Source organism: Leptodactylus fuscus, chromosome 7, assembly GCF_031893055.1.
Source record: "Leptodactylus fuscus isolate aLepFus1 chromosome 7, aLepFus1.hap2, whole genome shotgun sequence".
Classification (NCBI taxonomy): Eukaryota; Metazoa; Chordata; class Amphibia; order Anura; family Leptodactylidae; genus Leptodactylus; species Leptodactylus fuscus.
In genome coordinates this window covers 32,901,250-32,918,076 of record NC_134271.1, presented here as the reverse complement: position 1 = coordinate 32,918,076, position 16,827 = coordinate 32,901,250, and the positions used below count along the sequence as shown (strand labels likewise).

The window sequence follows — 16,827 nt, the reverse complement described above, 5'->3', positions numbered from 1 at the left end:
GTATGTGTTTCACAGTATTGAAGTACTTTTTATAGGGAAAGGGGGGTGATTTGAATTATTTTTTTTACATTTTTTTTTTAAATTTTATTGCATTTATTAGACCCCACCCCTCCCTAAAAATCTTGAACCCAGAACAGGCAGTTCTATATACTGCTGGAAAGCTGACAGTGCGCTGAATTCAGCACACTGTCGGCTTTCCCGATCTGTGCCCCTGGTAAAGCGCTATCGGTCCTGGTAAAGTAGCGCTTTATAGTTAGAAGGGCGTTTCTGACAGTTAGCCAGGGTCACCCTTCTGCACAGCAGCGCCTATCGCGCTGTACTGTGGAACGGGGAGGAGGAACGCCCCCTCCCCTCCTGATAATACTCGTCTATGGACAAGCTGTGTGAGCAGAGGGAGGGGGCGTTCCTCCCCGCTCACACTGTGCAGTGCGATAGGCGCTGCTGTGGAGAAGGACGTTCCTGACAGAGTGTAAAGCGCTACGGTACCGGGACCGATAGCGCTTTACCCGGGGCACAGATCGGGAAAGCCAATAGTGCACTGAATTCAGCGCACTGTCAGCTTTCCAGCAGTATATAACACTGCCTGTGCCCAATCTGATGAAAGGTCCTATTTAAGTAATTTTACAAATGTATGCTTTGTAGCTAAGGGCAGGTTCAGACCTGTGCCCCAGTCTCCGCTTCTGCCCGAGAAACTGGACAGGAGACGGAAACCGACAGTCAGTTTTCAAACCCATTCATTTAAATGGGTTTGCGAAGTGTCCGCCTGTGAGCATCTTCTGGTCTCTGCGGCAAAACTGGTTTTTTTTAACAGGACACAAAGTCGGACATGCAGGACTTTGCGCCTGGTTAAAAAAATCGGTTTTGCCACGGAGACCAGACGACGCTCACAGGCGGACACTGACTGCCGGGTTTCTGTCTCCTGTCCAGTTTCTCGGGAGTGGAGACCGGGCGCAGGTGTAAACCCGCCATATAGTCTACAAAGTTAGAGCTACTTTTATGTTCTTTAGTGAAGTACAAAATTCAGTAATCCTAAAAAAGATAAAAGTTTAACTCTAAGAGTTCCTTGAATATCTGCTTCAGAAAGCGCCTGTTGCAGAGTAAAATTGTACAGAATGTACAAACATTCACAGAACAGAGCTTAGATTTTTGGAGAATTACATCTGTAATCACATCTATAATTACGTTGCTTGCTTTGCTCCATTTTTTAATATTTGCTTTCTTCAACTGTCATAACCAAAATTACATTTCAGTATGAAAACGTAATGACAATCCGGCAGAATGTAATAATTTGTAATGAGACAGGGATTTGTAGTGAATGATGAATGCTACAACCTATGGAAGACTTATGAAATCTTTCCTGCCTCACCTTATGTACAGTTGGGATAGTATTAAGTATTTCTATGAATAGATGTACCTACATTTCCCATAAGATACACATGGCCAAATATTCTTTATACTATAAGCTCCTATGAAGAATCAGATTTCTAATTTAGCAGATCCTACTATTGAATAGGTAAACTACTCTACATTGACAAAAAAATCTGAATCTGGCAGACGGCTTTTCAATATTAGAAATGGCGCAGCATTTATCAGATACGTGCCATATTCAGAATGGATGCAATAGACGCGAGTACTCCATATTATCACCCGTTTATTGAGATGTACAGAACATAGCAATAAAGAGCAGCAAAGTTATCAAACCGATATATCACAAAGTCTAACCCATCAGTAATTGATTTTAGTTCTAATTTTATGGATTTTGCAGGATTTTTCTGTAGCAACCACTATATAAGTTTTTATTTTGATCCCTAATTTATATATAGTTCAGTATCACTTTCCTTTAAAAATTCAAGAGTCACCAAAAAATAGAAAAACTCTGGAAACGCCCAGGGCAGGTGTAATATACAGAAAACATACTCGTATTGTTATATTGGCCTCAGCTGTTCCTGCAGAGGGATTGGTGGCGTCACTGGAACCTCCCATGTTATCAAATAGTTTTTCTGCATTGTTTTTAGCTGTGATTTACTACATGAGGGGGGGACTTGAAACTGTGGGCAGATGAAGGGGGGACGGCATGACACTGGGGACAGAGATGGAGGGACATGAAGCTCTGGTAAGAGACGGGGGAACATGAAACTGGGGAACAGATGGGGACATGAAACTCGGGGAAGAGATGGGGAGACATGAAACTGGGGGCAGAGATGGAGGGGGGACATGAAACTGGGGGCAGATGAAGGGGGGGACGGCATGACACTGGGGGCAGAGATGGAGGGACATGAAGCTTTGGGCAGAGATGGGGGAACATGAAACTGGGGAACAGATGGTGACATGAAACTGGGGAAGAGATGGGGACATGAAAATGGGGGCAGAGATGGAGGGGGGACATGAAACTGGGGCAGATGAAGGGGTTATATGAAACTGGGGGAGAGATGGCGAGGGGACATATAATGTACGGGTGACTGTAGGAGGATTATACTGTGTGGGAGCACATGAAAAATGAATGAGAATGGGCAGAGTCAACATAAAAGTGGGCGGAGCTAAGTTCGACTGAATGGGGTCACCGCAACATGAGGAACTGTATTGCGGGGTCACGGCATTAGAAAGGTTGAGAACCACTGCCATAGACTATAATGGGGTCTCTGTGCTTGCCGCGCGCTGCCTGCACGAATCATGCGGACAGTAAGTAGATTGTGAACTGCTTTCCTGCGGAGATCTGGTGGCAAGCACACGGACCCCATCATAGTCTATGGGGATCCGTGTGCTTTTACTGCACACTGCTTACAAATGAGTTTGGTAGTCTGTGCGGGGGAAAGTCCACATGCAGACTCCCCCGAACGGAATTCCAACGCAGATGTGAACGAGGTCTTAGGCTAAGGCATCACGTAACGATCCGCAGTGCAAAAGCGCTACGGGTAAAACATTGCGGCTCTTCCCGCAGCGCTTTGAACAGAAAGTTTGCAGAGTTTTCCTCCGCGAAATTTCTATAACAATTATATCTACGGGAAAGCCGCCTGAGTTTCTGTTGATATAATTGACATGCTGCAATTTCCAAAACCATCCGTGCTACGGTTTTAAATGCAAAGTGCACATGAGATTCGTATGAATGCCTTCCACTTTGCAGTTACTGTAAGACACCCCGATTTTTCGAGGGTGTTTCTGGCCTGAAATGGGTCTTCCCATGAACATTAGCACATTTAGATCAAGGCCCACGTTAATTTTTGGTTTTGGATAAACCCCTTAATGATTTGGTGTGGTGATCCCATATCTGTTTTGGATCCTGTTCAGAGGGAACAGCGTGTAGGCTACCAGCTACAAAGGCATTCAGTAGGTAGGTTCGGTCATCAGCAGGTGTTGTTCATGCGTCCTAACACGGCATATGGTAAATGGTCAACTTTATGAGACATCTCCTTTCTAGAAAGTATACTCTATTCTGTATACTAGTTTAATAAGAATACATCTAGATGACAGGGCTCTATCTGATAAAGTGAAACCTTCATTGCTGATCCATGCTGAATTACGGCAAATTATATTTTTCCTGAATTACAGTAAACTATATTCTATTCTGTGACATGTAGGAGATGTTCTGTTCTGACGTCCATTTACTTGTTTATTGTATGTGAGCAAATCAAAGCAATTACTAAGAATCCTGTCCTATCTGTTCCTCTAATGACTGCCTGCTATTACCGTGATGTCCATAGACTTCGGTTCTCTGTCCTGCATCCTGATCACTTATCACTGTGTGGTCTGACTAATCAGGTCTTGTCCAGGCTCAGATGTTCTGTCTTTAGCATTACATCTATTATTAACTGTTAGGACATTTTTATGTGGATTGTCTCCTCTGGTCTTCCTTTCTTGTTAGGCATATTTCTAATTTATATGATAAGAGGGCTACCGTGATAGTGGTTTTGCTGGGTTCCACAGATGGAGGTCAAGGTGTGGACTCCATGGACAATGAATGATGTAACTTAAAGCCAGTTTGTAGTAACAAATCAGGAGACATTATTCATAATCAGGGGGCCCTGGTGCAAAAGTCCAGCTTGGGACCCCCCCACAGCAATTTTTTCCCTTATTGTGCTACCATTTTGCCCCCAGAATCCGTCCTTGACAATACTCTGACCAGTTGCTCCATTTGGAATGTAAGGGTGCCTTCACACGGCGTAGCGCACCGCTCCTTTAGACACGTATACACGTGTCCGAGTGCAGCGCTTCAAAACAGAGCCCATTGATTTCAATGGGTGCCGATATACGCGCGCTACCCATTGAAATCAATAGGTAAAAAAGCCTCCAATTGATTTCAATGGGTAGCGCGCGTATATCGGCACCCATTGAAATCAATGGGCTCTGTTTTGAAGCACCATGCTCGGACAAGTGTATACTATGTGATGAGTAAATTGTTTATACCTTTATTATATACTATAGTATTGCAGTTCATGGTACAATCACTATGTTTCTATTAAACCCTGTCTCATTCTGTATTTTAGTAGCCACGTGGGTACGGATCTGTAGATATAATATGCTGCCCTTTACATAGGGCAATTTTATAAGCAGACAGATCTGCTTGAGGACCAATTACTAAATGGATGTTTAGTAAAATGTCTCTTACAGTATGCATGTTATATAGACAGTGATCCCCCAGCTTACAGCAGCTCTTTCTGACTTTTATATGTAAAGACTTGTTTTATGCCTGTTGATTTTTCCATGTAACCAAACGTAATGTAAATGTAATATATATGTTGGGGCTAAAGGACTAAATAAGATCTGAACCTGATAGAGTTAAGCCGTGCCCGATTTCCACACCTCCTCCATGGGATCCTCTGTTTTTTTTTTTTCTCCTGATCCTGAGTTTATGAGAACTGAGATGCAGATTGAGGTTGGATAACCAAGGAAACAGCACAAATCTACAGCTCAACATCCAGGTGCCAGTGAGTAAGTGACATGTTATAGTTTAGTTTATTATGTTGTAGTGACTCGAATAAATTATTAGAAATATATATATTTATATATATATATATATATATTTTTTTTTTTAACTCCATTATATAATACATAACAGTGTGGCTCATCTGGGCATTCAGAATAGGTAATTTTACAAAAGGTTATTTACTGAATCCATTTAATTGAAATGTGAGGACGTTAATGATCAATGTCTGCTTTCTTGTCTGTCATTTCCTCTTGACCCAGAGACATTGTTATTCCAGCAAAATACAATGAACAAAATGGAAATGAAATAGATCTCTACTATACTCCCTATGGAGAAAGAGAGATTCATTTTTGGTAGAGAAGGCGAGAGGTTATCCGCAGTGAAGACAATGTTTGTTCTCAAGTCAGGCTTTTGCCATGTATCTTTATATTCCTTCTATTGTAAACTTTTATTATTTATGTAAATGTATTCCGTAATGAGCTCGTAAATCCATTATGTGTAGTCAGCGAGTGAAAGCAATACATGCAGAAAGTTTTCTTCCAACAGTTACATTATTCGTTGTTACAATTTTACTAAGATTTGTATACCTGAGTTATAGATCTAAGTGACAATGGCAAATCTGCACAGCTATATATGAAATGAAAAATATTACTTTAACATTGATTCCCCAATGGCTGGTTTGTCAATCCAAAGCATTTTTCCTGGCATGACTCGATATCCACCGTCAAACAAACTGAGCCTTTAAAGTGAACCTAAACTTCCAAACAATGAATTCTGGCAGCATTTGTGGCTTTGATACATTGTGTAATATACTTTATTGATGGATGTTGGCTCCTTTTCCTGAAATCCTGCTTGGAAATCCACTTTCTCTTCCCTGTTTCTTTATTAGTGTTAGGAATCCTTACTGTATGTGATAGGATATAAAGGTACTGAGCCCGGGGAAGGGGGTTCGTTCAACTGTTTATATCTCTGGCATTATAAAACATGCTCTTGGTGTCTCAACTTTCATATACTACCAAGATTGTGTTATGTGTATACAGTTCCCATATCCTGATGGTGTTCTCAACTGGTGATATCTTCAGCAGTAATACAGATAGGACTGCAATGTGGCTTATGAAAACTGAGACTCTCTTCCTGTCATATGGATAAGTAATTCTATGTTGTATAGTGCCGGAGATATAAGCATTTGGAATGACTCTCTATATTACACTTGTACCTCCCTTTACACACTCTCAGAAACAATAAGGATTTCTAATGCTAATACAGAAAAAGTGGGAAACTTAATAAAACATAACTTTTATTATATATGGGTCAAATGTGGTCATGTAAGAAAATAAACCACTATGTACTCTCATATAATAAAAGTTATTTATTAATAGGTTTTTCACATTTTTTCAGTTATCTACAAGGGTGAAACTAGCCTCTCTCCTGCCAGAGGTGAACTATAGAAAGACGTCCCTCCCAAAAACCAAAATACCCACCCAGCTATCTAGGTTGTGTGATGAGCCCCGCTCTTAATTAGGACATGCCCCTCCATTGGCAGATCAAAAAAACAACTTTCTTTAGCTCCCACATAGTATGTGCATAGTGCCTCTTTTGGCCCACCGTGGGATACATGACACCCTTTTTTTGGACCACATGATACATGACATGTATTTTTCTGCCCCCCCCTTCCCATGGTGTATGACTCCCTTTTTCTGGCTCCCCACACAGTATGTAACTCCTTTTTTTTGTCACCTCACACAGCATATGACCCACTTTTTTGCCCTCCTACAGTATATGACCCCACTTTTTTTGGCCCCCACAGTATATAACCCTTTTACTATGCCACCCCCCCCCCACAACACATGAGCCCTTTTTTGCCCCCCACACAGTATATGAACCATTTTCATGGCCTCCACACAGTATACGACCACCTTTTTAAAACCCACAGCCCACCACCATAAAGTTTAATAGCCCCACCCACACACAGAGTACTGACCAATAATTTTTACTCACCTGTCACACTGCTGTCCAGGCCACCCACCTGTAGGGTGCACTATAGCCGACACTGAAAAATGCCAGGATGCTGTGCTGTACGTAGAGTTCCAGAGTCTTTCAGTGCCATAATGTAACTGTAGCTCCACCTAGAGGAGGCAGCAGAGAGCGGCCAGGACAGAGTGTGGCGATTACACCTCCCATCCATTTATTCCATGAGGTGCTGCCTGAGGGCATTGGCACAGGTCATGATTGTTGTGCCCCTGGTTATCTGGTTTGGACCTTGGACAACCTAACCTACAGTGATTAGTTAATAAAGAAAAGTGGAATAGAAAGAGAATTTCACAAAAAAGGAGCCAAAGTCCATTAATAAAGTATATTTCAAAAAATTATAAAAGAGGACTTTTCACCACATCCATTAAAAGGTGCAGCTCCCCTGATTCCAACCTAGGAATTCTTTCTCCAGCCCCCACCGTTCCTGAGCAATCAGTGCTGTTAGTTTCAGCATCCAATATCCTAATTAGTCTCTCTACTATCAGTGAGGCATCCTCCGGGCTGGAGCAGATAGTCTGAATCTGAGAAAATCCATATTCACCAGAATCAATAGAGCTGCTCCTATTGAGTTCAGTTGATGGATATGGTGATAGGCTTAGATACACTTTAAATACAAGAATACTAGTTGCTAATAAAAAGAAAGTGGTCCACTCACCAATGGTCTCTCAAGTTTCAATACTATTTTGCTTTGGAACAAATATCATAAATGACCCCACTGCGTTATAGAAAACTGTAATTGTAATTGCTTGAGAAGATCCACAATGTTAACCCACGATAGGAGAAAGTGAAGATTACCTGCTGGTCACACACTTTCTATATCAATGGGGTTGACCAGGACTAAAATATTGATAGGGAAGGTCAACAATATCTGATTGACAGAGGTCCGACACCTTTGACGTCCACAGTTCAGGACTTCAGTGGCCGGGGCGCCCCAGTGAGCACGGCTTCTACTCATTATGATCATCATTCACATGGTCTATTTACAGCTCAGTTCCATTGAAGTTAGTGAAAGTTCTAACATGCCTATAGTTCTAGCATAAATTAACTTGTCCTGTGTTTCCATTAGCAGAAATCTGAAGAGCAAACAAACACATCAAGCTTCTTATCAATGGCAGATTCATGGAATCAAAGTCTGGAGGACACGTATTTCTTGTTTGAAGAAGAAAGTCCAAAGCCAAGTGAAAACATCCTATTTGTGGTCAGGCTGTTCATTGGTGTGACTCTTGTTTGTGTTATACTAATCTGTGGTGGAGGAAACTTGTTCTTCATTTTGAATTTGGTGCTGTACAAGAATATGCAAAACGTGACTAACATTCTCATTGCCAATTTAGCAGTATCCGATCTTCTTGTAGCCGTAATCTGCTGTCCATTCGAGATAGACTATTATGTTGTTCGTGAACAGTCATGGGCCTTTGGTCATATCATTTGCTCTTCAGTCATCTATTTACGGATGCTTTCTCTCTATGTCTCAACTAATGCACTTCTCGCCATCGCCATAGACAGGTGAGCTAAATGGTTAAAAATATATTTGATTTTCTACCCATATATTTAAATAGTTCCAAAATACATGTGTTTTTTTGTAATGTTTTCTGGGAATATTAAAGTGATTGTGCAGGATTAGAAAACATGGCCAATAACTTCTTCGTTGGTCACTTGGCCAAGCTGTAGCTCTCTCCCATTTACTTTAATGAGGCTGCGCTATAGCATTCCCAAAGGACATGGGGCGGGGGATGTGACTTAGCTCTTGACAAGAGCGGACGAGTATTGTTTTAGCACCTGCTTGAGACCAAGCTTTCCTTGTGTGTATCCTCCACTTAATGGGTAAAAAATAAAGCATAGCAGCATGGTTACTCAACCCAGCGACCAATAGGGAAAAAGTTGGCCTTTACTCTACTAGAGACCCTAAACTAAACCCTCTTTCACAAGAGTTCCCCATTCCCATCTTCTCAAGCCCCCACATCTAGAGATGTCGTTGACTGCTTTTCCCAGAGCCTCCTTGGTTCATTTACTCTCTAGGAGAGGAACTAGATGTCTTTGCACATTGCTTGGAGACCTCATGGAGCTCCATATTTGGCATTCTGCACACGACCATTGATACGCTACATGCTAAAGTGGACACTGTGGAATCTAAAGTGAATGGTGAAGAAGAATTTCTTCAAAAGCTTGTCTTCTCCCACTCTGCTAACTTATATTCCCTCTTTCTGAGTGTGGGTAGTTTGGAAGCCCATCTGCGGCAATATAATATGATCCCAGAGTCTTTGCCAACTTCTTCTCTGTTGAACTCCATGCTCCATTCTGCGAGTCCCACCACAATCACCCTGCTTGTTACTACAGCCTTTCGTGTCCCTAGGCCAAGTAATGACGTGGGCCTAATGCTGGGAGATAAACCACACAATGTAATTTGTAAGCTACACAATAAGAGGCCAAGAGATGAACTTTTGATGGCAGCTCAATCTTTCACAACTTTGATGATTCAATGTGAGCCTATTTCTCTGTTCCTATTCACATCTTGCAGCTCCTCTCAGCACTTAAAATACTTTTGGAACTTGGTGGGGTTCTTCTTTAGCACCTCATGTATACCTGCGCCACCTCTCTGATCTTCTGATCTCTTTTTGTGGGACTTTGGGATTTGAACCTCCTGTTTGGTGGGTACTGCATGGATGGGTCACTACATCTGTCCTCGGAGCTCCAGCATCACGGAGGTGTTCCACATTCCCTTCCAACTTACTCTATTAAAAGCCATCCTAGGCTGGTGCTGGGTGTTAAAAACCGAAAGCTGATGCTATCTCTTGCTTATTGAGACTGTTCTCAATTTATTACTTGCCAGGTTGTTGGTGTTTTAAAGCTGCATAGTATTTCTTATATTTACCTATGGCCTTTTTTTACGGCCTTCCATTGCCCCCCCCCCAGAGTCTTCCTCTTGACATCAGGCCTTATGTTTAGGTAAATTGATCTGACATGGTCTTTTGCCAATGTAATTATACTTTCCTCCCTAGGCCTTACGTCTTATAGACTTTTGTACGTACATGTATACATACATATAGGTAAATTTGAAATGTCTCGGCTTGCTATGTGAAGCTTGTTGTATCTTTGCTATAAAAATTCAATAAAAATAGAATAAAAAAATGGACATGAGGCCACTTCCTGAAAAGAAGCAAGCAGACATGTTTCCTAATCCTGCGCAACCTCTTTAAAATGAGTCTAAAATACAAAGTCTTTCTCTTTTCTAGATACCTTGTGATTGTGCACCCACTGAAGCCACGTATGAAGCTACAGACAGCTTGTGGGATACTGTTTCTTATATGGTCTTCTGCTACTGTGATTGCAGCTCCCACGGCTTATTTTGCTACAGAAACTGTGTTTGATACGCCACGCGAGTCTGGAGGGAAGGTCTTCTGTGGCCAGATTTGGTCTGCTGATAGAGCGCTCTACTATAAGTCTTACTCTTTGTTTCTCTTGGCTGTAGAATTTGTAATTCCTGTCTTTATTATGAGCATGTGCTATATTCGCATCTGTCATGAACTTTGGTTCAAGAGCTTACCAGGAGAACAGACGCAACAGCTTCAGGGTCGACTCCAAGCCAGGAGAAAGAGTGTCCTAGTCCTGGTTGCTGTGCTTTCAGCTTATGTTCTGTGCTGGTCACCGTTTTACAGTTATGCCATTGTAAGAGATTTCTTTCCCGGGCTGTTGTTACGAGAGAGGCATGCTATTGCCCTTTACTATATTGTAGAGTGCATAGCTATTAGTAACAGCATTATCAATACTCTTTGCTTTGTGACTGGGAAAAATCAGGCCAAATGTTTTTTTAAAATACTGAGGAACCCATGGGAGAAAAGAACGTTATCAACAGAAAGACATACTATGTTCCAAGAGTGTAAATCAACAGTGCACCCATGTGCTTCGTAGTAAATATTCTAATACATGTGATGTATGCTAGGCTCACACTGGCGGTCGGGTTTCTGTCCTTCGGGTCTGCATGGATATCCAAAAGACAAAGACCCTGTCCACGCAAAAGTGGAAACCTGCGGACCCCATACATTATAATTGGGTCTGCTGGGTTTCTGCCTGATTTCAGTATAAAAACTCCTTACAGGGCTTTTTTCTCCGCCGGTTTAAGCAGAATCTGGGATGGAGTCTCTTATGAAGACTTGAACGCTAGTGTGAACCTAGTGTCAGCTATTACATCGATAGCTATGGATATGATCCTTACACTACTTTATATGAATGATCATGTCCCAGAATTGGATTATGAAGCTGCATACAGGTAAACTCCATAGTTATATGACTAGGGACAGAATATACTAGCCCCAAAGGAAATTATTGTAGGGTATACTTAGGCTCTATATATAATCTATATAATAATAATAATAATGAGACATTTTATTCCTATAGAGTCGACATATTCTGCAGCACTTTACAATTTATAGGGTTCAAGTATCGACAAAACGAGGTTTACAGAGTAGTAAGTCAATTTACATAAAGGGACTGAGGGCCCTGCTCACTAGCGCTTACAATCTATGAGGTAGTGGGGGTGACACAAGAGGTAGTAGGGGTGGCATAGGAGGTAGCATTGCTTATACAGCCATTTTTTGCAATAAAGGTTATTTTCATCATGCATGTAAGCTATGCTGTATGAGGCGTCACCAGTCAGTGTCCTTTACTGTGAAGATGGTGCCTAGATATATAAAGTTACAGTCCGATATAGCGTCATATCCTGTGGGGTAATGCACGAGTGTGAATAGCAGAGGGTTAGTTTTAGGGATTCTAATTACAGTACAGAAGGGTTTACATTAGGAATTGTGATCGGCCTGGCTGATAAGATGTGTCTTTAGTTTGCGCTTGAAGCTGTAGAAATTGGGAGTTAATCTGACTGTCCGGGATAGAGCATTCCAGAGAAGTGGTGCAACTCGGGAGAAGTCTTGTATATGAGCGTGGGAAGTTCTGATAATGGATGATGTGTTAGGTCATTGAGTGAATGGAGAGGACAGGTTGGACGATAGAGATGAGGGAGGAAATGTAGGAAGGTGCGGCATTATGGAGAGCCTTGTGGATGAGAGTGATAACTTTATATTTTATTCTATAATGAATAGGCAGCCAATGTAACGACTGGCACAGACCAGAGGCATCGCTGTACCCCGTTTCCCCAAAAATAAGTCATCCCCCAAAAGTAAGACACAGGTTTTGTTGAATTGCCTAATATAAGACACCTCCCGAAAGTAAGACATCCCCCAATAATACGGTAATAATCTTTCTGCGCAAAGATTGTATGAAGAAAAACAATGCAGCCAGCTGAACACTGTGCGCAATGTTCTGTGTGCACAGATATGCCGGCTGCTGACACCGCTGCAATACGTTGTATCTACTGTTAGAGCACCGCACACAGCGTTCAGCCGGCTGCAATGTTTTTCTTTATACAATCTTAGCACATAAGACATCCCCTGAAAATAAGACACAGCATGGCTTTAGGACCAAAATTTAATATAAGACACTGTCTTATTTTCGGGGAAACAGGGTAGCATTTAGCCTGATAGATGAGCCTGGCCGCTGCATTCAGAATAGATTGTAGAGGGGAGAGTTTAGTAAGGGGAAGACTGATTAGTAAGGAGTTACAGTAGTCAAGGCAAGAGTGAATCAGAGAGACAATAAGTGTCTTTACTATTTCCGTGGTAAGGAAAGGGAGGGTTCTGGAGATGTTTTTTAGGTGGAAATTACATGAGTGTGCAAGTTGTGATGTGAATCCAGCAACCTCCTCCCAACACAGGAGGAAAAAAGCAGTTAAAGCAAAATAGATTTTTCAGAGAAGTCTAAAGTGCTTTATCCACCATTTCGCCTGAAAATCTGAAAAGAAATTCCTTCTTAAAATATAAAGACTTCCTCCAGCAAAAGAACCATTTCCAGTCCTGTCCTCTAGGTATAGAATGAGAGCGCCAAACCATTAAAATCAGCACATTCAATTATGAAAGTGAAAAATGAACTGCCATGAATTCAAGGAGCCCCTGAATAATCATCCAGAATTGCTAAGAACAGACTCTCCGCGAGGCTCGAATACAAGATCGACTCATGATCACGTAGCACTGCAAATGTTTTAAAATGTATACGTCCTGTACAAAATGTTGCCACCCTTTGTAGCAAAACTTCTACAGATAACAAATTTCTCGAAATGTATTTAAATTTTAATGTTGTTTTTTTTTTTTTTTAATAAAAAGACTATTTTTTTGCATCACCATCTTGATTTTCCCATCAACAGAACTCAATTTTGGTCTTATTTTTTTGAAAAACAAGATAAGCTTTTTATTGGTATGATTCTGAGAATCACGACTGTCTGATCACTTTTTATTCATGTGGTCAAAAAGTGTGATATTAATAATGTTTTACATTTATAGTATGGGACATTACATATGCAGGGAATTTATATATTTTTTATATTTGGCTAATTTTACAACCTTAGGGTGAGTTCACATGGAGTTTTGTGGCACCGATTTGACCACAAAACTTGTGTAAAGAAGCGTTGTAAAACTGAATCCCATTGAGTTCAATGGGTTCGGTCTTACGTGCACTGCCCACTGAACTCAATGGGAGACTTTTTTTTACCTACTGCTTTCAATGTGTTATCACATGTACGCTTAACGCGTGTAACACATTGAAAGCAATAGGTAAAAAAGCCTCCCATTGAGTTCAGTGGCCAGTACGCGTAAGACCGAACCCAATGGGATTCAGTTTTACAGCGCTTCTTTTTAACACGAGTTTTGTGGCCAAATCAGCGCCACAAAACTCAGTGTGAATGGGCCCTTAGTGATGTGCCAGCTAGAATCACTACAGATCAGAGATTTCAGCTAGGAGATGAGTGATTGACACAGAGAGGAGAGGAAGTACGCACCAAGGCAGGGCCTATAGCGCTGTACAGTGTGAGCGGGGAGGAACGCCCCCTCCCTCTGCTCACACAGCTCGTCCATAGATGAGTATTATCAGGAGGGGAGGAGGCGTTCTTCCCTGCTCACACTGTACAGCGCGATAGGCGCTGCTGTGGAGAAGGACGTTCCTGACAGTCTGTCAGGAACGCCCTTCTGACTGTAAAGAGCTACAGAACCGGCACCGGTGTCAGAATGCTGGTGATGCCACCACTCACATGCCTACAAACCATGAGGGGGTAGATAACTATTATTCCTAATGTATACAGATGAGGCTTATATAAAATGGCAGTCACAATAATGCAATGTGCACAGTGCTAGATATTTCCAAAGGCTGCAATTGATCCTTCAGATTTATATTTTACATGCCATTTTTAGTTATTTTAACAGTAGCTGTACCATGTTATGTTACATTTAATATTTATTTTTCATTTGTATTTTATTAGAAGAATTTCCAGATGAATATATGCAAAACACTCAGCACAAAAGCAAGCTGTGCTGGGAACAGGGCAACAACAAGCAAAAGGCAAGGTACTGAAAAGGATGTGTAGCATAATACAGCAACAGTATATGCAAGTTGTGCCATAGTATAACATAGCAGATCATGTAAACAAAATGTCTACTATGGAATTATAAAGAATACAAGGATATAAGGTAACTGGGAGGGGGGCAGATCCAGATGTCCCAATGTGGGGTTTCAGAGGAGGCAGGCATTTGTGTGTCATGGTGTCCATCACATGATCAATCTAAGACATTTATACTTGCTCCTTAAATAAATACGCTTACCGGAATATTATCGTAAAAGCTCCCTTATTTATCTTGATTTGACAATAACTGCACCAAGTTGATGTTCTGGTGCTTTACTCCATCCATAAAATATGCCATAAAGGCCTGTTAGAGGAAGGCTCCGTATCTGGGACTTTCACAAGTAGCCAATGATGCTTACCCTTTTTTCTAGGGAAATTGCCTTTAGATTTCTACAGATTAGAAAAAAAGTAATTATAATGTGGTCACCGACTAGACACTGCCTGCAAATTGGCTCAATGAAAGCAGCCCGCATGAGACTGAGTAATTCTCTCCTCTTTACAGATAAAGCAGAATCAGCCAATATCTCGGCAGACAGAATTCCCCATTGTCAGCGCTCTACTCACCTGTAGAAATGAGCATTGATCGTTCATACTTTGTGCTCAGATTTTTCATATTAGAATAACAGGTTTCCAACACTTGACATATCCCCTCCAGTGTCCCATAGACATGTATTATGTATGGCTTTACACTTACCTTGCATTTCTACTTATATTATAGAAACTTGAATTTCTTCAGTCATTGGCATATCCATTGCCTCTGATGGGGTACACTCTGTTAATAGTTATTCATGGTTTTGTGTATTTTGTTACGCGTATCACATTGAAAGGAGTAGGGAAAAAAGCAGCCCATTCATTTCAATGGGGAGCGCACGTATGCCATCTCCCATAGAAATGAATGGGATCTGCTTTGTACGCACTCATTCTGAATGTGTTTTACAGTGTTTCTACCTGGTTTGTTATCTTAAATCAGGGGTCCTCAAACTTTTTAAACAGTGGGCCGGAGGCAGAGCAGGTCGCACAGACATCGGGAGTGGTGCCCTCCAATAGGTAAAGTGAAATGCGCTCCATGGCCTGGCCCGAGCTCCCCAGGAGCTTCATTATAAATGCACGCCTGCTGGCGTGGCCAGACAGAAGTGCTTGGCGGGCCGTATGTGGCCCACGGGCCGCAGTTTGAGGACTCCTGTCTTAAATGGTCACTAACTTTTCACACAACACATAATATTTAATACAGCCTGCAGTTCTGGACCATGTACTTCAATTAAAAATGTCTGCTTTGTGCCTGAAAAACTTCTCTAAAGTTTCTGGCACTAGGTGTCTCCCTTCTAGCCAATTTATAGCTCACTCTTGTTACCAGGAGATTATATCTATAGATACAGTGGGGCAAAAAAGTATTTAGTCGGTCACCAATAGTGCAAGTTCCACCACTTAAAAAGATGAGAGGCGTCTGTAATTTACATCATAGGTAGACCTCAACTATGAGAGACAAAATGAGAAAACAAATCCAGAAAATCACATTGTCTGATTTTGTAAGAATTTATTTTCAAATTATGGTGGAAAATAAGTATTTGGTCACCTACAGGGCCGGCGTCAGCGCACGGCATAGTCGGGCAAGTGTCGGGGCCCACAGAGCCTTACTCAATAAGTACATTGTTCACTTTCTATTAGTATGCCCACTATAACAGGGCTCAAGGAAACTTTGCTGGAGCACAGCCTTCACAAGAGGAGGCATTGCAACATTGCTAATCTTGCACAGATCCTGAAAGGCTAGATCCATGGTATAAGTTTCTATTGAACCTATTCTGTGTGTTGTGTACTGATGCTGTAAGGTCCAACCACATCGCTTCAAATTGTGAGATTTAGGTTTTAATAGATACTGGGTACTAGGATTTTATTTGTGGGTTTGCAGTACTGGATTTATATTTATTGGATGTAATATATGGGGCGGTTTAAATATATACAGATTTATGACATTTTGATTATTTGATGAATAGTTATTTATTGCCCATTTATGCCACACTGTCCTTCTTGAGGTTTTTAAAATATTTTCACTGGGTAACATCTTGGATGAATAAAAAGCAATGAAAAGTGTATTACTCATTCTGAAGTTATTGATTGCTTTTCTGGGAATAATTATTGGGTATTTCAGGTGTTAGGCCTGGTTAGCATCTGTGTTCAATATTCCAGTCGGGAAGTCCAGTTGGGGACACTTACTGTGTAAGCGGTCATTTTTCTTGTGGCTGCGGGCATGCGCGGTCTGCTCAGTCCAAGGCCTAGAAGTTTGAACGCAGCTCTGGAAGAAGACGCGTAGAGCAGCCGTTCCTGAAGAAGATGGAGGCGGCGCTAGAGATTTCTCTCCCAGTGCTGTTGGAGTGCTGGGGAC

At 41.5% G+C, this 16,827-nt stretch overlaps 1 protein-coding gene across 1 annotated transcript; it reads left to right on the top strand.

The window, feature by feature from the left end:
* Positions 1-8,060: 8,060 nt before the first annotated feature.
* Positions 8,061-10,858, top strand: LOC142212591 (prokineticin receptor 1-like). The gene is made up of 2 exons (XM_075280555.1): positions 8,061-8,455; positions 10,183-10,858. Exons 1-2 carry the CDS (start codon positions 8,061-8,063, stop codon positions 10,856-10,858), a joined length of 1,071 nt encoding a protein of 356 aa, XP_075136656.1.
* Positions 10,859-16,827: the final 5,969 nt, after the last annotated feature.